This window comes from Ostrinia furnacalis, unplaced genomic scaffold (assembly GCF_004193835.3).
Source record: "Ostrinia furnacalis isolate ACB-3 unplaced genomic scaffold, ASM419383v2 OfSCF7393, whole genome shotgun sequence".
Lineage (NCBI taxonomy): Eukaryota > Metazoa > Arthropoda > Insecta > Lepidoptera > Crambidae > Ostrinia > Ostrinia furnacalis.
The window spans coordinates 190,824-210,954 of record NW_021137632.1 but is presented as its reverse complement, the minus strand read 5'-3'; the positions used below and the strand labels follow the sequence as shown (position 1 = coordinate 210,954).

At 38.1% G+C, this 20,131-nt stretch overlaps 1 protein-coding gene across 11 annotated transcripts in view; it reads right to left on the bottom strand.

Annotated features, from left to right (window-relative positions):
- Positions 1–206: 206 nt before the first annotated feature.
- LOC114364365 (long-chain-fatty-acid--CoA ligase 1) overlaps positions 207–20,131 on the bottom strand; it is a 67,079-nt gene continuing 47,154 nt past the window's right edge. For 6 of the 11 annotated variants that reach the window (XM_028320499.1, XM_028320493.1, XM_028320492.1 and 3 more), the window contains 12 exons: positions 15,622–15,745; positions 14,967–15,110; positions 14,645–14,770; positions 14,174–14,373; positions 11,276–11,476; positions 9,427–9,644; positions 8,808–8,958; positions 6,765–6,875; positions 5,984–6,151; positions 4,827–4,970; positions 3,097–3,270; positions 232–2,593 (listed from right to left, as the gene is read on the bottom strand). In XM_028320499.1, coding sequence (XP_028176300.1) covers positions 2,456–2,593; positions 3,097–3,270; positions 4,827–4,970; positions 5,984–6,151; positions 6,765–6,875; positions 8,808–8,958; positions 9,427–9,644; positions 11,276–11,476; positions 14,174–14,373; positions 14,645–14,770; positions 14,967–15,110; positions 15,622–15,745 — 1,899 coding nt within the window. In that variant the 3' untranslated portion in view covers positions 232–2,455. Of the gene's footprint in view, positions 2,594–3,096; positions 3,271–4,826; positions 4,971–5,983; positions 6,152–6,764; positions 6,876–8,807; positions 8,959–9,426; positions 9,645–10,823; positions 10,901–11,275; positions 11,477–14,173; positions 14,374–14,644; positions 14,771–14,966; positions 15,111–15,621; positions 15,746–20,131 lie in introns of all 11 variants that reach the window. The other 5 variants (XM_028320500.1, XM_028320497.1, XM_028320501.1 and 2 more) reach the window with 2 other exon arrangements.

The window sequence follows — 20,131 nt, the reverse complement described above, 5'->3', positions numbered from 1 at the left end:
TTGTGTGTAAAGCTTTGTGAGGGATTTTGGATTTAAAATACTAATTCTAAAACATAGAAAGAAAAACTGCGTTATATTTTTTGAAGTTTTTATTTAAAAATAAATTATCGTACAACTTGCACCAATAACAACAAAATTTTGGTTTGAACAACATGAAACCTCAACTTTCGCTCAAAGCATGAATCAACTTATTAATATTTGCGTAGAGAATACAAAAATTATTTAATCTACACGGTGCTATATATTTGTCCTAGGATTATATTTGTATTAATTTATGCCTTTCTTGTGTAAAACACACAACGCAACCGCAACAAGACAACATAAACCGAGATTCGTCCTCAAAATAAAGCGGGGTGTGCACGTTCGCTGCTGAGCTATACTACAAAAAATTAGAGCCTCAAAACATTTCCCAGAACGCATAACCCCGCCAAAAGCATAACACAATCTCACACAGTAAAGTTATACGAGAAAAAGAAACATTACAGTAATTACAAAATTCTACTTATCGTAATTAATAAAGAAAAAAACAGCTGATTCTTGCACCTTACAAATAAAAATGTTGCGTAATCTATTATTTTTGAATTACAAAATATTTAGGTAGAAGGCACGGCATAAAGTGTTTACGAGTATTTCATCTACTTACGCTAGGGACTATTAGTATGCACCGAAATCATTCAATTCTGCTATACAATAAGACGTATTTTTAAAACACTAAGTTCCAATTCGTTCAAGAATACGCAAAAATCGTTAATTGAACAATAGTAAGCGAATTGGAATTCTAATGCCTCAAAAATAATTCTCCATATTACTGATCAAACTATGATCTCAATTTCAAACGTTTAAAACACGCCTAAGTTAAAAAAAATAAAAACATAAGTCGTGCTATTTTCACCAGGACAGCATAAGACCTACAGTTTCGTGAATTACTTCAAACATATTGCTCTCAATTTTACCTAAAAACTATTTATTGTTAGAATCCTTGATGATACATCTAACTCGCGAATCGTATGTAATAGAATATTATGCAATTCCATTATCTCACTTGATTGAACTAAACAAGATGAGCCAAATGAGCACTGCCATTAAAAATTACAATTGAGAAGAGAAATGCGTAAAAGGGTGTTACTTAAATTCAAAGCATTAAATTAAAATAAACAGTAATAAGTTTGCTCATTTTTGCTCACATTAGCTGCAGTGTGTACCAAGCTTAAGGTTTCATTTAAAAATGTAAAGCTGGCAAATAAGATAATGATCTAAGTACCATGCGATTACATATTTGAGATAAGAGCCAAATGCTTATTACAGTATAATATTAATTGACTGAGCAAGAAACACCGTTCCTTTTTATTGCCATTGCAAAAATGTAGGTAATATTTGAGGATTATTCAATAGAATACAATATACAAGGGATAGGACTTAATAAAATTTACAATTTTGCACGAGAAACTTCCAAAAACTCCGTCAGTCAGTTGCACTCGCATTATTAGCTCTTTTTAGTACTAAGAAAGTGAAAATGACTTAAATTTTGAAAACTTTTTCAAAAGCTGGTATGAGTGAATGGAATAATATATTGAACGAGTGAATGATAATAAAGTTTTTTCTATCGTTCACTCATTCAAAGTTTTGACTACATTTTACTTTTTCATAATCTTAATGTGTGTAAAGTGTGTTGTCATGTCTATAGCCTCTATCAATTATAGTATGGTTTTATTCAACTCGTATTGCCTTTTTAAAATTTGTTTTAAAGGACTTTTTGATTTGTATGAATAAAGGGGATAGAGTTCTAGAAATATATTCTTACCTATTCACAGGCAGTGTCAAAACAATATTGTTAAGGCTTATTACAAAATCTATTATAGCTGTTTTAAAAGGACCAAAGAAACTTAAATTGGTCTTTAAGTTCCTCTCACTTTGCACGTTAAACAACTTTTATATTGTCAGTTAATTACGAGTGAAGTACCCTAAGTACTATCCTCTTACTACTATTCACTGTAAGGTCTTTTAGGCCCATATGGATGAACCGATCCACAGTTTAACCCTTTCTGAAAACTTCTTTAAAAATGTCATCTGTGAGTCTGTCTTTGACACGGTGACAAACGAACGTGTTACCATGTAGAGGTCTTGAATTCCCATTTTACGTAAGAACCCTGCTAAATGGACACCATTTACGTATTATGTGTGCAAATGTTCAATGATACTCATCCGTCATAGCCGTTGTATGTGTTAAAATAAGTAAATTGACTTGAAAATCATCACGTTTCACCCTAAGGCAGACCTTAGTTATCCGCACATTTAAATGTAGGAAAATGTTAGCGATCCTTGCCTCGCAACCATCACAATCATAATGCTTAACATTGAGACGCTCGTCTCAATCTCAAGTACAGTCTCAGGAGTGCGATCTGTTTGTGTGTAGGTGTAGGCTACATTTCCCTAAGCTAGGGGCGGTGTGTAGATGTTATTCGAGTTGTTTGTACATGTCCTCTATCTGGGGTTTGAAGTAGCTCCTGATTTCTGGTCGTTTCGCCTTCAGAGTCGGGGTGAGGAGGCCGTTCTGCACGGAGAATGGATCGGGATGTAGATAAATGTCTTTCACCTGAAAGAGAGAAACAACACTTTGTAAGAATAAAATAGTTAAGTATTTGTAAAATATTCTTGAGACAATGAAACGCCATATAGGTTTCGGGTAACAAAAGGGCGCCTGTGATGTTACTTATTTACCACCCTATTTTTTGAAGCATAGTTTTCATATTTATGTAGAATTTTAGTAATAGGGTTCTCAGGGCTAAATGGTTTTAGCAAAGTTTTGTAATGTTGTCGAATGCTCTGTTAGTCGATGCCAGCCCTTGATGTCATTGTCATCACATCTTCATCTGAAATGCGTACTAAGTCTGACTATTATTATATTTACGTGCTCAAGTCTACGGGACTATTCCCACCTCTCGTTCCCACCGCTGCAACTCCTGTGTAGCCAGGATCTACAGCTTGACCGCCAATAAAAACCCAACCAGTGAAGGTCAAGTTTGTCCCGGGGGAAAGTTGACTGTTGGTTGACCCTGTGAATATCTGATGATTAATAAAGCAATTATTATTATTAACCTGTTCAAAGGTCTTCAGGCCCGCGGTCTTGCCCCACTGCTGCATGTCGTCCATGATGACCTTCTTGACTCGCTTATCCTCGCACAGAGTTGAGAAGGTGCCTTTGATGCCGTTTTCCAGCGCCCAGCACTTCACTACGTCTACATCTGGCACCACGACTGCTACTACGCATGACTGGGGGAAAAGAGATATTTGGTTCGTGAAAGGGTGAACCACAGATCACAGAAACCAGAGTAAATACAAATGAGTAGGTCATCTTCATAGAAACGCATCGAGCGCGGTTTGTATGTGAGTAGGGTTGTCAGGTCCAAAATCACAAAAGCCGGACTTTGTGCTTCATTTGGCCGGACATTTTACCCAATTATTGTCAGCTCATGAGTGAGTACTATCATCATCGGTTGCTAACCAACATCCTGATGCGTGCGCTTCATATGATTCTGAGTCTCGACTTTTTCCTGGCTCAGCAACCAAATAAAAAGCCTAACAAAAGCCGGACAGGCCGGACAAGGCAATATTTGGCCGGACAAGTCCCTAAAAAGCCAAACATGTCCGGCTAAAGCCGGAAGCCTGGCAACCCTATATGTGAGACACTGACAAAATTCGACGTAACACCCCACTAATCCACGCTAAATTTTGTCAGTGTGTGCGTGCGTGCCGCATACGTATTGGCGCGCTCACATACAAACCGCGTTCGGTGCGTTTCTATGAAGATGACCTACTCATTTGTATTTACTCTGCAGAAACTAAAGAGAGATGTGACAAGGGGGCGAGGCCGGTGTCCCAGCAATATGCCCAAAAACAGAACACATTGCTCGTGACAGCAATGATGACAGCAGCGACGTCATTATGTAAACAGTTTACATTGCTTGCGTAGTACTAAGGATTATTCGAACGTTGAGTACTGATACCGCAGTGGATAATGAGCACATATTTTGATTACTTTGTGTGTGTGAATTTCTAATGCGTCACTGAGTGGCATCTCTCTATACACTAGAACATTTCATAGAACGGCTGGTTGTTCTGTTACAAGTAAATGATCTAGTCTGTACTTTTAGTAATTAACTAGCTGACCCCGCGAACTCTGTTCCGCCTTAAAGGCAATAAATAAGCCATCGCAATTTTTCCTTATTTGCTCACCGTTTAGACCTACCCTGGACTACGACAAACATTTTAAAAACCAAAATCAGCTCATTCGGCCCAGCCGTTCTCGAGTTTTAATCAGACTAACGAACAACAATTCATTTTTATTTATATAGATTATAGTAGCCATATCGTCTATCGTTATGTAATACTTATTTATTCTATTACATAACGACACTCAATTCAATCATTGGCGTTTGTCGTATGCTAATAAATTGTTATCGATTATACGGGTCATCGGGACAGTAATTAATCGCTATCAAACGGTTGCCAAGTGTTCGCAGAAATGAGTTTCTTTCAGTTAGGTACGTTACGTGCTCATTTTAACTACCTAGGCCTTCAATACGAGTATACTATAGAGATCATCAAATTCAAACCTATCATAAAAGTCTCCGAAAATTAATGATTTTCCCAAAGACACAAAAAACATTATATTTCATGCATAATAATAACTTTTTGCTCGAAATTATGTAAATAATTACATAATTTCTGTGAATATCTCAAGCTTCATTATGAATCTTAAGCTTCTTGCAATACGTGTCACTTTATAAGTACTTATGTATATTTTGTGAAAAATAAATGATAATTACCTTCAAAGATTCGCCATGCACGAAGACCTGCTCGACGTATTGACTTCTTATGTAAATATTTTCAATTTTCTCAGGAACTATGTACTCGCCTTGCGATAGCTTGAAGATGTGTTTTCTTCTGTCAATGATTTTTAGTGTGCCGTTCTGCAAAAAAAGAGATATAACCGTAATTATTTAGGAATTACATCAGGCCAAGGAGAGGGGGAAACAGAAAAGTACAACACGTTGATACACGTGTCAGCTTAAAATGGTGGTATTTTAAGCTGACACTTAATAGTTTAGTGTTAATGTGTTAAGCAAAATGACTTTTAGAGAGACAATTTTTGGTCCTTCGAGCCGGATCGATGACTAACACTCTCTCCTCCGGCTCCTTGAAGTAGCCTTAAAGACTGACGTCATCACAAAACAAAAGAGGATCTACTCACCGGCAGCCACTTGCCCACGTCGCCGGTGTGATGCCAGCCGTCCTGGTCGATATCCTCGCGCGTCTTCTCCGGCTCCTTGAAGTAGCCCTTGAAGACATTGGCGCCCGACTGACGTCATCATAAAACAGAAGAACATCAACTCACCGGCAGCCACTTGCCCACGTCGCCGGTGTGATGCCAGCCGTCCTGGTCGATGACTTCGCGCGTCTTCTCCGGCTCTTTGAAGTAGCCCTTGAAGACATTGGCGCCCGGCTGACGTCATCACAAAACAAAAGAGGATCTACTCACCGGCAGCCACTTGCCCACGTCCACGTCGCCGGTGTGATGCCAGCCGTCCTGGTCGATGACCTCGCGCGTCTTCTCCGGCTCCTTGAAGTAGCCCTTGAAGACGTTGGCGCCCGACTGACGTCATCATAAAACAGAAGAACATCAACTCACCGGCAGCCACTTGCCCACGTCGCCGGTGTGATGCCAGCCGTCCTGGTCGATGACCTCGCGCGTCTTCTCCGGCTCTTTGAAGTAGCCCTTGAAGACATTGGCGCCCGGCTGACGTCATCACAAAACAAAAGAGGATCTACTCACCGGCAGCCACTTGCCCACGTCCACGTCGCCGGTGTGATGCCAGCCGTCCTGGTCGATGACCTCGCGCGTCTTCTCCGGCTCCTTGAAGTAGCCCTTGAAGACGTTGGCGCCCGACTGACGTCATCATAAAACAGAAGAACATCAACTCACCGGCAGCCACTTGCCCACGTCGCCGGTGTGATGCCAGCCGTCCTGGTCGATGACCTCGCGCGTCTTCTCCGGCTCTTTGAAGTAGCCCTTGAAGACATTGGCGCCTTGCACGCAAACCTCGCCCTGGCCTTGCGCCGCGTAGTATTCCATTTCGGGCACGTCCACTAGCTGGGGTAGGGTAATTAAACATTTTATTTAATTTGAATATACACTTAATATGGTTCAACGAGAGGCTGAGCACAGAAAATCCTAGTTAGCCATTATTCGAATTTACATCTAGTCTTTCAAGTCTAAAGAAAGATGAAGAGGTCTTCACTATTTGGATATTAATGGCTGGCGAGCTGTATATCTGGCTACAGGAGTTGCAGTAGCGGGAATAAGTAATGAAGTGATAGATTGAAGATCGGTATTTAGTCATAAAACGACTTGTTACTTGGTAACAACTCTAGTGTCAGATGCTGGAATTATTTTTGTTATGAGATAACCAGATCTAGGCTTGCAGTGTTCTAATTGAATTCTTTTTTATGCTAGACAAGGCAGGCATTTGACCGCAATCGCAATTGGATATGATTATTTTGGTACGGCGATGGTGTACAATGATGCTGTAACAACTCTAGTGTCAGGTGCTGGAATTATCCTTGCATAAACAACCAGATCTATGCTTGCAGTGTCCTAACTACATAGGATATGATTTTTTTATATTTTCTAATCGATCAAAACCAACATAGGATGCTGTTGCTGATGATAGCCAAAAATTAGAACGTCATCCAGATACACTTACTTTCACTTTGCAACAAGCGACGGGAGGCCCTACATGTTCCGGCACGTGGTCGCCCTGCACGGTCAGAGTCACGGGCGCCGTGCACTCCGTCTGTCCGTAGCCTTCGACGATCTGGAAGAAGAAATAGCAATGTAAAGAAGAAATAAAGAAAGAAACGATTTTATTTAGCGCTTATTTTACAAAAATGTACATTTAAAAAATATTTTTAATTTTTGTACCAAAAGGGTCAACTGCTTAGTAGCCTGCCTGCTTTGGGAGAATGCTAAGGACACTGGTTTAGATCATGCCATCTGATAATGTCTTCGTGTCGTAACGTGCAATGTAGATTAGATGATGGGCATCTAATGGGCTCTATGGGGACCTAAGAGACGTCCAGGTCCACTAGAGGGCTCGCTATGTTTTGTGCAAAATACAACGGCCTGCACCCGTACGTTATGGTTATTGGTTATCTTACCAAGTTTGGTTCTTTGATACCTGGCAAGCTCATTAAGGACTACAGATAGCTAAATGCAGACCTAATAATAACCTTTGTTTATCATCATAGGTTTTACACCATTTCATCAGTTGCAATATTCATTCCTTGCTGAATGCGATCCATCTATGATATTTGTAACACAAACACCTACGTAATTTATGATATCGATTTTCCATATAACAGAAATATCAGCAGATTCCGCGGCCTTCAGAAATCACGAGGTGTTATTAAAATTATTCACTCGATTGTTTATTATGAAAGCGGAGTGCGTCTGGACTCTGAGCCAGCGTTTATTTCCCACGCCGTGGGATAATATCGCATCGGATGTTAAACTGTAACACTTGATGTATTTATGAGTCCAATATAAACGGAAGTTTATTACGGATATTTTGATTGCTTGTTTATTTGAACGGAGGATATAAAAATTATTGTTGGTCACGATCAAAGTGTGTATATTTTCGTTTTTGATTTGACTACTGTTGCCTTCAGATGTTTTTAGCAATAATATTTATTCATTTGCAATCATTAGATACTACCAACCACGTTATAGTTTTGACGTTTAATGGGTGATGATTTATTAAGACATAATAAATTTGAATCTTGTAGTCAAGATTCAGAGTGCCAATATTGTGCTCTAGGTTTTATGTGGTTTTATACAGGAAACAGGAATTTAATCATATAATCAACGGATTTTCACTTCAGTTTAGTTAACTGCAATATTTTTTCTATTTTGTTGTATTGTAATTATGTGCGCTCAGATTATTGTGATAAGCGTCGAAAAATTATTAATATTCATATATTTTATTTATTTGCACATTAATAAAGTTAATCAAAACATTGCGCAAAAAAGTAGAGCACCATACACCAGTGTTGCCCTTGCCAGAGGGGAAGGCACAACACGATCAATATCGCGTCTGGTACCGACCCGGTTTGTCCCCAAAAGTGTCCCCTCGCAATGCCCTGAGATGAATTTTGAGTACACTATAGGGTGAGCTTAGTTAACTTACTTTTTAAGAGCTCTTGGACATCGATTTGTATTCGGTAAAGCAAAATAGTGATGGTAAGTAATTTCGCGCTTGTTTGGTGTCGAAAAATAAAAATCTATTTTATTTTAAATTATTGTTTTCATCCAGTCATTTTACATTAAATTATTGTTGTTATTGTTATTGTTACATTTTTAGCTCATTTCCCAATGTCATTTGTGCAAACTTATGGCCAACCACAAGAAAGCGCGATGTTTGAGAATATGATGTACAGGCCATAATACCGACCGCTGTAGTACCAACCAACTGCTGAATGTAAAGTAAAAAAGTAAAAAAAAGTAAAAAGTATTTTATTTGCCAGCAAAAAAAATTACAGGTGTGTGTGTGTGTGTGTGTGTGTGTGTGTGTGTGTGTGTGTGTGTGTGTGTGTGTGTGTTGTGTGTGTAATGTGCGTGTAATGTGTGAGTAAAGTGCTGTGATGTTTTGTAGTGTGTTTAAGGCTATTTAAAGGAGATAGATTAGAGTGTACTTAAATAAAGAAAACAAAAAAAAATTGCAATAGAATTAAGTTCGTCCGTCACTAACCAGACAGCCGAGTGCACACCGCGCGAAGGTCAGCACGTTTCCAGCAAGCGGTGCTGATCCGACCACCATGATGCGAAGCCGGCCACCCATCCCTTCGCGCACCTTGCGGAACACCAGCTTGTCCCATATCGAGTCTCCTCGAATGATTCCTCTGAAAATATAAGAACCTCGAATTACAAATCTACAAACTGTATCTACCGAGAGTTATTAATTAAAAGCTGAAATGCTTAAAAACAGCTGCTTAATATTTTGAGAGGAACATGATTTGAACATGGAAAAGACTGAGAGTAGCGTATCTTGTCTTTTATAGAACAAGACCCCACGTCTTCATAACTTAAGTGAAATAGGAAAGAATAAATTTCAAGGCAGCACATCATCATCATAATTTTAGCCATAGAACGTAGGCCTCCCCCAATGATTTCCATAATAACTGGTTGGTTGGGGCATGCATCCTTTTTGCTAACTACTTATTATAAGAGGTTGTCAGTCTTCCTTCTGGGTGGACATCCTACGCTGCGTTTTCCGGTACCTCCACTCCAGAACCACGGTAACGCGAGACTAAAGCATTAAAGAACTAAAGCAGCACGGTAATAAAAATATTTAAGAAGAACAAACTCACCTCTTCAGTTCAGACTCCTTAGCTGACAACGCCATGTTGAACAGTAACTTCTTTATTCTCGAGTTGGATATCTCCGCTTGCGCTCTGTCGTACAATCTGTTCAGGAGACGGGGCACGGCCGGCATCATTGTAGGCTTTAGAGCGCTCAGGTCGTCGGCTAGTCGGCGGATGTCGCCGCTGTAGAAGCCGACAGCGCCGCCTACCATGTAGAGAGCATTCTGGAAGTAAGTATTTAAGAATTAGAACATCATCATTAGGTCATTAGGTCTCTACTACATTCGAATTATCTGATACCCTCAACTTTGTTAGCACGTAAAAACATTCTACAAGTTAGTCATCCTCCCAAATACTTTAAGGCAGTTTTAATCTCCAGTAACATAAATTGTATATAACACAGCATACAAAAATAGCAGTTTCACCATTTTAATATCCCTTTGCCTGGTGGAAAAATACATTGCTATTTCTTACTCTTTTTAGACCAGATTTTGAATGACTTTTCAATATTTTGATTCCTAAATACCTCTCCTCATTCAAAGTCATTTACCGAATATAAATAGACCGGGAATTTTCCTCAAATCCCAATACCTTTCAGCTAAATGAATTCATCTGTCAATGTCTACACAAATGCACAGTAGGTAACGCATTGGATCATGGTGCATTACAAATGGAATCCGTACACATGTAGTTCTTGGCATTGCCACAATTCCTGATGTTATGACATTCCTACATTATAATGTCATCATTTCAAGGCAGTGAACCGAAATAATGTACCTAGTTTAAGGTTTAGCTTACACTAATATAATAATCTTGCTAGATTATGAATGCAGTTGGTCTGGATTAGTTTGTTATGGGCAATATGACTCGAGCATAAGTTTTGGCAGGCCTGTGGCCAATTGCATTAAGACACTGACCGCATTTTGTGATTAGAATGTTAGTAAGGTATACCTACTAGATAGTTACGGTCTACTTTTGATACACTAAACAATATTGCTCAAGCAACTGCGCCAGGGGCAAAAAGGTTATCATGACGGCAATCTTTGCAGGTCAGTATTCACCCAACCAACTGCATTTCACGGTGCACATTAACTACATACAAACCTTATTTATTACCTACTTACATTTACATTTTTTAGTTCTGTAAAACATTTCCCAAGCATGCGCAAAGGTGCAAAAAGGATATCATGACATTAGTCTCCGCTGTCTGGTATTTACCCAATCAACTAAATTTTAAAACTAGGTATGCCAAGAAGGATATTATCAAGACATTGGTCTTGACTATCCGGTATTTACCCAATCAACAATCTACGTCGCACATTACACAGATTGCATTCGAACTATCTCATAAAATCCTTTTTACATCTAGGTACATTATTCCACGTTTTTATCGTTATATTTACCTCGCAACATCGCTCCAGCATATGCGCCAGGGGCAAGAAGGATATCATGACATCGGTCTTCGCCGGCCGGTGCTCACCTAACTGCATTATTATACTACACACTCTATCACACATTACATGTAGAGACAATAGCACATCAAGGTTTACACTGTGGTATCTTATCTAGTTGCAATAGTTGCTATTTGCCAACAAGAATGTAATAATAATGATGTGCTGTTGTTGAACATTATTCCTATCAGTTTCATTATATTTACCTCGCAACATCGCTCCAGCATATGCGCCAGGGGCAAGAAGGATATCATGACATCGGTCTTGGCTGTTCGGTATTTACCCAATCAACAAACTACGTCACACGTCACGCATTATCACATAAAATCCTTTCCATTTTCTACATTATTACACTAGTATTATTTGTCCGTGTTATTACTATTATTCGTTATAGTTATATTTACCTCGCAACATCGCTCCAGCATATGCGCCAGGGGCAAGAAGGATATCATGACGTCGGTCTTCGCCGGCCGGTGCTCACCCAACTGCATTATCACGCTGCACATCGACGCGACTACATTCTCGTGCGTTAACATCACGCCCTTGGGCATACCCGTCGTTCCCGATGTGTAGCAAATTGTGCATATACTATCCGGTTTTGGTGGCTGGAATAATAGACATTTGATAATTATATGCATGGTGTATGAATCGATTCGATACAGTGTTCAAGGTTTGAATAATCGGATGCTAATCTAAGCGCAGCGTTAGAGCTATGAAGCTGATATCTTTACTGCACTGAATTAAACTTGGTAGTTAGTTTGCCTTGTCGTGATATCGGATCAATATAGGTAGGTTTTATAAAAAACTACTTTTTCATATCTGCATGACAGTTTAACTACATCTTGCTAGTAATCAAAGCTAATAGGAGTACCTGACAAAGTAAGTATTCTGACAAAGGGGCCGTCCATAAATTACGTCATCGATTTTTTCAGATTTTAGACCCCCCCCCCTACAATCATCCTATCGTCATTTCTTAATGACCCCCCCCCCCTTCTCCCAAAATTGACGTCATTAGGGGCCATCCATAAAGTACGTCACACGAATTTCATGATTTTTTGACCCCCCTCCGTCCTTGTCACAGGTNCGTCATTAGGGGCCATCCATAAAGTACGTCACACGAATTTCATGATTTTTTGACCCCCCTCCGTCCTTGTCACAGGTGGTCACATTTCTGAAACCCCCCCTCCCTAGTGTGACGTCACATGTTTTGCAATTTCACATCGAAAAATTATTAAATTAACAAAAAATAGCAACAAATAGAAACAATAAAAACACGCGCGAGGTACGGTGCATTTGGCGGCATTATAGGCCAGTAGAATTAGATTTTAAATTCCCACAAAAGATTTTATTGATTTAATGGCTTCATTGGTTGCCCATTAAAACTCTCCTAGGTTTTCGACTTCGACGGAGTTGTGCTTAAGTGGTGGGGGTATTTTTTAGTTTAATTTATATTTCAAATTACGCGATTAGTAAGTACCTCTAGAAATGTGATGTCACGAAACATAGGACCCCTCCCACCCCTTGTCACACCATTTCACACTTTGTCGACCCCCTCCCCCCCTCTTTACGTGTGACGTACTTTATGGATGACCCCTTACCAGTTTGACAAAATTAAAACACTTGGTTATAGAAACACCTTTTATTTTATTTTTTAATAGATAGAGTGATTCTTAAGGAAGGTTTATATCCCAACTATCCCAACTAATATTATAAATGCGAAAGTAACTCTGTCTGTCTGTCTGTCTGTTACGCTTTTCCGCTTAAACCTCGCAACCGATTTCGATGAAATTTGGCATAGAGATAGTTTGAGTCCCGGGAAAGAACATAGGATAGTTTATATCCCTGTTTTTGAAACAGGGACGCGCGCGATAAAGTTTTTCTGTGACAGACAAAATTCCACGCGGGCGAAGCCGCGGGCGGAAAGCTAGTGTATAATACATGTAAGTATCACGGGCGAAGCCGGGGCGGGCAGCTAGTATTATATGTAATATTATTGTTAGAGTATTTTATCTGTAGTTATTACTGTATTTATGTACATCTATGTTGCATTATGTATGTTTATTATGAGTTATTTTGGTATTGTACGCGCCTTAGCCGCCTCTCACATTTGCAGTCTCACTTACTAGGTGTGCTGGAAGAAATTTCTTTTCAGAAATAATCTTGTTGTACGTGAACAATAAACTATAAATAAATACATAAGAATGACGTCAATTTCGAAACACCCCCTCCCCCCTATCTATCATTTACCGTCATTCGCAGACCNCCCCCGACCAACCCCCCCCCCCCCTAATTTAGAATGACGTAATATATGGACGGCCCCAAAGATAATCTTTTCTGTCTTTAGATGCTTTGTGGTGCAAAAAACCTGCCTATTATTAGCGCAAATCGTATAAACACAAAGCAATAAAGCATCGCAAAGCTTCTTCAAACAGCTTAAGCCCTCGGGGCCCGTTTGATAAGGCCCGCGCTATTCCCTTTACATCGTATGCGCGCGCGTCGCTTTTTATTTTTGCCCTGTAGATCCGACGCGTGTAATCGCTTCGTAGAAATGCACTTACCAGACGGGTTTTCCTTATGCAATTTATTAAAATTTCTCGTAGGCAATATGAACTTAAGTTCATTCCGCTACAGATAGACGTAAATGTTAATTTGCATATGAATTTTGCACACTTTTATGCTTTGGAATTTGTTGAAACTAAATAAATGCAATCGAACAAAATGGAACTGTGTTGCGATCTAAGCGTTTTTCCAATGCCTTTTAATAATTCAGACACGCAATAGCCTGAACTTGATCTTTCTAGAGTAGTTCATGTTTGTTTACATTATCACGTTGCGTTTGGAATTCGTCGTATCGTATTCAAAGAAGCGACGGAAGCCCGATATGGGACACCACGGTAATTGTTGCTCAACACGACCGTAACACATACGTGCTACCTGTCTATGACTCAACTAGCATTGTTTTATGTAACTTAAAACCTATTAATTTTATCTGATTTGCAAGGCATGGTACAGACGACGGTATATTAAGCTAAACTATAGTATCTTGTGCCGTGGTGATTAGTGTGCTTTTCCTACAAAAATGTCTGTACTTAAAATAACATGAATTCACTTTTACAGGGAATCTTCAGCAGTGCAAATTAGAGAATAGAAATATTTTTTTTTAAAGTTGATATCGATGTCACTATGAAAAGGAATATTATCAACAAGTCTTCAAGAAAGACTTCATCAACAATCAATCAACCGTCAAGGAAATAGAATTTTTTTTATTTGACATATCAACAGAGATGAAAGAAGAAACTTACGATACAAGGATGGTCTTTCTGCGCCCCCTGTATTTCGACATCACTGAACTTTAGTATCTCCACACCACGGCTCTTGGCTCGTTGGTGTGTTGATGGGGACACCTCTTTGATTGTGATCAGCTTCCTCAGGCAGCGAGGCGACTGGTCCAACAACAGATTCGCTTTCTTGTCGTCTTCACATATTACTACTGTCATTTCAGCTGGAAAAAACATTTTGAATTGAGTAAAACTGGAGGTAAAGATAGCAGGAAGGTAGCAAGTATGCACTGGAAGCAGGCCACTACCAACCGGTCATTATGGAAATCATTGGAGGAGGCATGGGCCTCCCTGAACATTGGTTCAGCAGTGGAAATTCTATGGCTGAAATGATGATGATGAAAACAGGAGGAAAAACACACTGACAGCTTAACATTGAAATTCCTGGATTACAATATAAACATTGAATAAAGGATTCAAAGGTATAATACGTACTTTGATTAACAATGAAGGCACATGCGTTAGCCCCTAACGTATCATACAATGGCACAATGACCATTGAATAACAGTAGGCAGCTTGTTCTGTCATGACCCATTCAGGGCAGTTTTGTGAATAAATACCTGTAAATAAAATAACCAAGAGCTATAACACATACAAAAACAAATGAGAACATAATAAAACCACAAAATTTTGCATAATACTTTTAAATAAAACTTAAGAATGTAATATCTTAAATCATGTTAAAATTAAATGAGCTTTATACAAAGTAGGTAATATGTATTATTAAACTTTAAGTAAAGCTTGTTAAACACTTACCCACGAAAGTACTCTGCCCTGGAGCAAGCCCTTGGCATATAAGCCCAGAGCCGAAGTTTTTCGCTCGCAGCAAGGTTTCATTGTATGTTTGCCACACGTAGGGCTTATTTGGTCCCTCACGCCAACCCAGACAGTTGCCATTATCTGCAAGATAATCAAATAAACGCCCTTAATAAACGTTCTCATTTATCGCTCAGTCAATCTCGTAAAATAGTCTTGAGAAACTCGAGTCAGCAGTGGAATATTCCACAGGATACAATGTATCTGTATGCGTTTGCTTTATTTTTATAGTAACTTACAGAGCTGAGAAACAAAATTACAAAAAGAAACTGTCTCGGCTACTCTAGTGGCACAAATTACGTTTAACTGTACCCCGCGAACCAGTTAGTGAATGATGTTAACAATATTTTGTAATACACGGGTATTATCGTATTTATCGCAAACGAGCGGAAATGGAGGGAAATGACGTGGGCTTAGAATGGTGCCTTGGGGCACTCCCTGCTTTGCAATTGTGTGTGAATACTACAGCCACGGCTACAGGCAATGAGATATCTACCAAGAACCATAATGATAGAGGTCTGGTTCGCCTCAAGACTAATGATGAAGGAGTATTTATTAGAACAAGTTTCATAAATAGTAAAACAGAAGTTCTTACTTGATTCTTTGACGCCTCTTCGGAAAGTTTCATATAGTGTGCGTGTGTCTTCATGTAGATAGCGGAGATAGCGACCATTTTTAGCATCTTTGTAGAATTTTGATACGCGCACCATTTCAGGTCCCTATAAAGATAGAAATAAACTTTAAGTAAAATAAAATATAATACGTAGGTAGTATAGTTTACGGACATGTTTTGATTTGATAATACACTTATCCATAATACTTAGGCCATTGCACAGAAACCTTGTAAAAACAGCAAACTAATCAGTTGTAATCTAATTAACAAGGCTTGTGTGTGGTTCGTCCTATTTTTTATATTATTAGGATGCCCTTTTAAAACTTAACTAAAGATAAAGAAAAATACAATAATACAACAGTGCATTAGATTGCGTGACCAAATAGAATGCTTAAAATTGTTGTTTTGAACCAGTACCGTGTCTAAAGTATGTTCAAACAACTCTCCGTTAACCTAATGACATATTTGGCCCACTAACTCCGAAACTCGACTTGAGGATAGAGCACTCTTACACGTTACGGTATATTATTACAGTTTGCACAATGATAAATGGAACGATGAACGGGTCAAAGTCACCGGTGGGAAAGACGAAAACATTTGGCTGCAAATTGATGCTGTATAAATTGTTATGTCATTATGGTAATAAACTGTGCAAACGTAGAGTACTTTGTGGGTTTTGAGGGCGTTCAACTGTCTTGTTGTGGCTTCTATGAAACGGTCAACAGTCTCGCGAGATCGAGATCTGATATTCGCGATGAATGTGCCAAAGCTTCTCACTTCGTTACCTTATCTACAATGTGTTTGTTATATTTAATCCTATAACGTTTTACGTATGTTCATTTTTAGAATGAAATGTTCAATGGTTTAAATTGCTAATGTAAAACTTGATACAAAGAAACCACAAAAGCTCTCTCTATTCTTAGCGATACATATTTAAAGCTCATTTTCAGATCCTCGCGATACTTATAATAGCTCATTAACGCGCTATAAAACCCCTAATAATAAGATTTTATCCGATAACACAAGTTGAGAGATATTAACGATGCAAGATTAAGAGGACTATTATCAACAAGTAATTGCCAAGCAGATGTTTGAGAATAATAACATTATCCTAATTACATCAGTGCATGCATTTAAGCTTCAAGAATTAACGTTTATAATGTGGAAAATTATGTAATTTCAAAAGGCACAAGTAATGAAGAAACAGAATAAGTGGTAAGCATCGAAGAACTTGATCTTGAATAAAGTATACAAGGTCGCGAGGAAATTGGTCACACGACGCCAAGTGAAAAATGTGGCGTTTCTGACCGAGTATTTATAAAAACTGTGTGACATGCCGACAGTGTCACGCTATTTGTGTCTCCCGACGTAGACTGTTACGCGAGTTATAATCGAGAGTATTTACTTCTAGATTCTTAGAGATTTAATAAAGTTTTTGGATTTCATTCAGTGTTTTTTCCAAGCGCCTCGGAATCTTGAAAAGATTTTTCTAAATTGTATAGTATTATCCATAATCATTTCATTCGTCGTTTATCTCGAAATTACGTAGATCTGTTCTGGAAAATTTTGACATCGGGGAGTAAATGAGAATTTGATATAACTTTTCGAGTTCACATGGAGAATGTTTTTCAGAAACTTAAAGCCGTTATTAGTACATAATCAAAAATGACTTATTTAAAAAATGTGGCGTTGAGGCCCGTGTTTCTCTATTTTAGTTCACATAGAGAACTCAGCTAAAGATCTCATTCAGTTTTACGACTTTTCCATTACATAGCACTTCTACGATTCTAGAAATTTCTGTGAACGAGGAGAAATGGGAATTTTATTGAAGATTTATAAAACTCTTTAGCTCTCACAACATGTCACATTCAGATTGGCTTTTTATGAAATTCACATACGTTTCTTATAGTACGAGTAGGAAACCCCAGTGAAGGGCGCGTTCGGTGATGCAGCGCTTGGCACCGAGGCGAGGTGTCTCCGAAATAGTTGACATTGTAGCGACGACTAGCCAGCCGTTTCCGCATACATACTTATTTGAGAAAACACAGCTGTTGTAAACGGCTTACCACTTTGTTGTTATGGGTTTTCATTGAAATTGAAATGATAATTTTGAATCTACCAATACTAATATTAGATTCTTGTAGTTGTTAGTAAGCAGCGAAAGCAAAATATTTTATAAAAGCTCGTATACTGGAAACGACCAAATCAACAACAAAGTAATTTCTGTTGATAACCTAGTCTTATTAGCTTACGTAAGTTAAAATTGATTTTGCTTAACGAACTTAACTTACGTTAGTGACATATGAAGACCAAGGAATATACAATGAAATCATGTTTATTGATAAGAATATATGGGGCACAACAGGATTCCGATGGGATTGAATTGTTTATTATTTGACATAATATCTGACTTCTTTTTGGAGTATTCACAGAATCAAGGCTACAGTGTCCCAGCTAATTAATACTAAACTGCGTATCACCACCACAGATGATTTTGATTATCCCATTTGGAAATCGTAATGGGTCTAGTCTAGGACCTTGACAGTAAAAAATAGCATAACACAAAAACATTAAGAAATTGTGACGGCATCATAAGCCTAGGCGCAGACCACAGTCTTTTAGTTGGCTGATAGTTGAGTGGAGTCGGGCTGTTGATCAGTATGGATATTGGACATGTACATATGAAAGTGCGCACATTAGGTACACTGATTTGGTATCGACGATTCTTCATACAAATTAGAATCGGATCCAACTATCGGTCAACTAAAAGTCGGTGGTCTGCGCCTAGGTAATAGAGACTGAATAATGTGTGATTATTATTATTGAAAAGAAATTATGTAATGAGAAATGTATCTCATGTATAATAAATGCGTTGAATAATTACAGCATAGCACTAGGTATTTTAATTTTAATTTGCTGATAAATGACATACGTCAATCGTTTGTGCTGTCAGCGGCGTAGATATTGGCACCCGATCAAGCATGTCACGGGATTCTACAGTCTACTCCTATTATACGTGGCCATTCATCATCCTACAATGATTACAAAGGCGTATATTATTTTTACAACTATACGGGTATTGTTACTTATCATATGATTTAAATATTGGATGGTGTGGGTAATGAAAAAAAAACAGAATTTGTAACGGAAAATTAATTGGACGCAAACCACAGATTTTTTATTAGTATTTTTATCAATTCTACCATAAAGTATTGTTAAACCAATGAGCCAAAATAATATAAAAAGAGTATCGTCAACATAAATCACCATATCGGAATAAATTCTTTATCGAATTGTAAAATATCGGATTAGTGGAGATCAGCTTCCGTCCAGCGACACGACGAGCAGAATTTACAGCCAATATAAATATCATAAAATAAACTTCAAATCACAATGAATCACGAGATCGGATCAAAAATAAACCATTTTATGTCTCGAGTATTTCAAGCAGTTATTTTCACGAGATTAAGGCACATCAAACCACGGAATGATAAGTAATCCGAGATATTCGATTACTTCATCCATTAGATATTCCGCGAGGTGGAATGTTAAGCCTGAACATTGGTTAATAAGCAATGTGGGTGTACTGCCAATTTATAGATATTGGTTATGATTAGGATCACTGAATACAAGAGGATAAGAAATTCAGAGAGAATTTTCTAGTATCAAAGATCAGATACGCGAAGTATAGTACAATACTTAATTAAGCTAAAATGGATATAAACCAGACAGAAAGCATAGTAAAACTCTAAGAAATTGTCATGATTATTATAGTTACAAAATAAGATAAAATATCTAATCGAAAGTTATTAAATGAAGAAAATACTACAGTCACAGATCTGTCATCAAAATTGGGTCGTCAAGCCGACGTTACTCGATATAGGTGATTGACGGTTGTCGTTGACATTGCCATTGGCAATATCACCCTTCCCACCCTTGTTGGAATACTTATTGGGCTATATTGATGCTCCTATGAACTTTGAACAACACTCTGATTGGTCCCAATAATATAGTTAAAAAACACAGGCCATCTATACTTGGTTTTACTCGAAATGTATGCTTTGTTTCTTATTAAGAGCCTCAATCAATCAATTATTCTCAGTTGTTGAAGTAGCTTCAGATGAAAATCCTTTTTCATTGAAAAGTGACGTAACTGCATTATTCATACTATACTGCAGTCGGGTAATGTTTATTCAGTTTCTATTTTAGAAAGAATCAATGATATTATGGCAATCAGATCACGCCTACGTAATATTTATCTCTCATATTGGTAAGGTGAAGTATCAAACTTAGGGGCATGAATATTGTATCACGAGTTCTACGTTATACTTATTGTTAATTGTAATTACGATCCGATTAATTTAACAAGGACATTTAAATAAACATTTAACGAAAATTATTATGTAATTTGAGTTATTTTATTTTCCAAGGCAACAAAATTAACACAATCGTAGATTTCATCGAGCTATTTATCAAGCCTTGTTCGAATTGA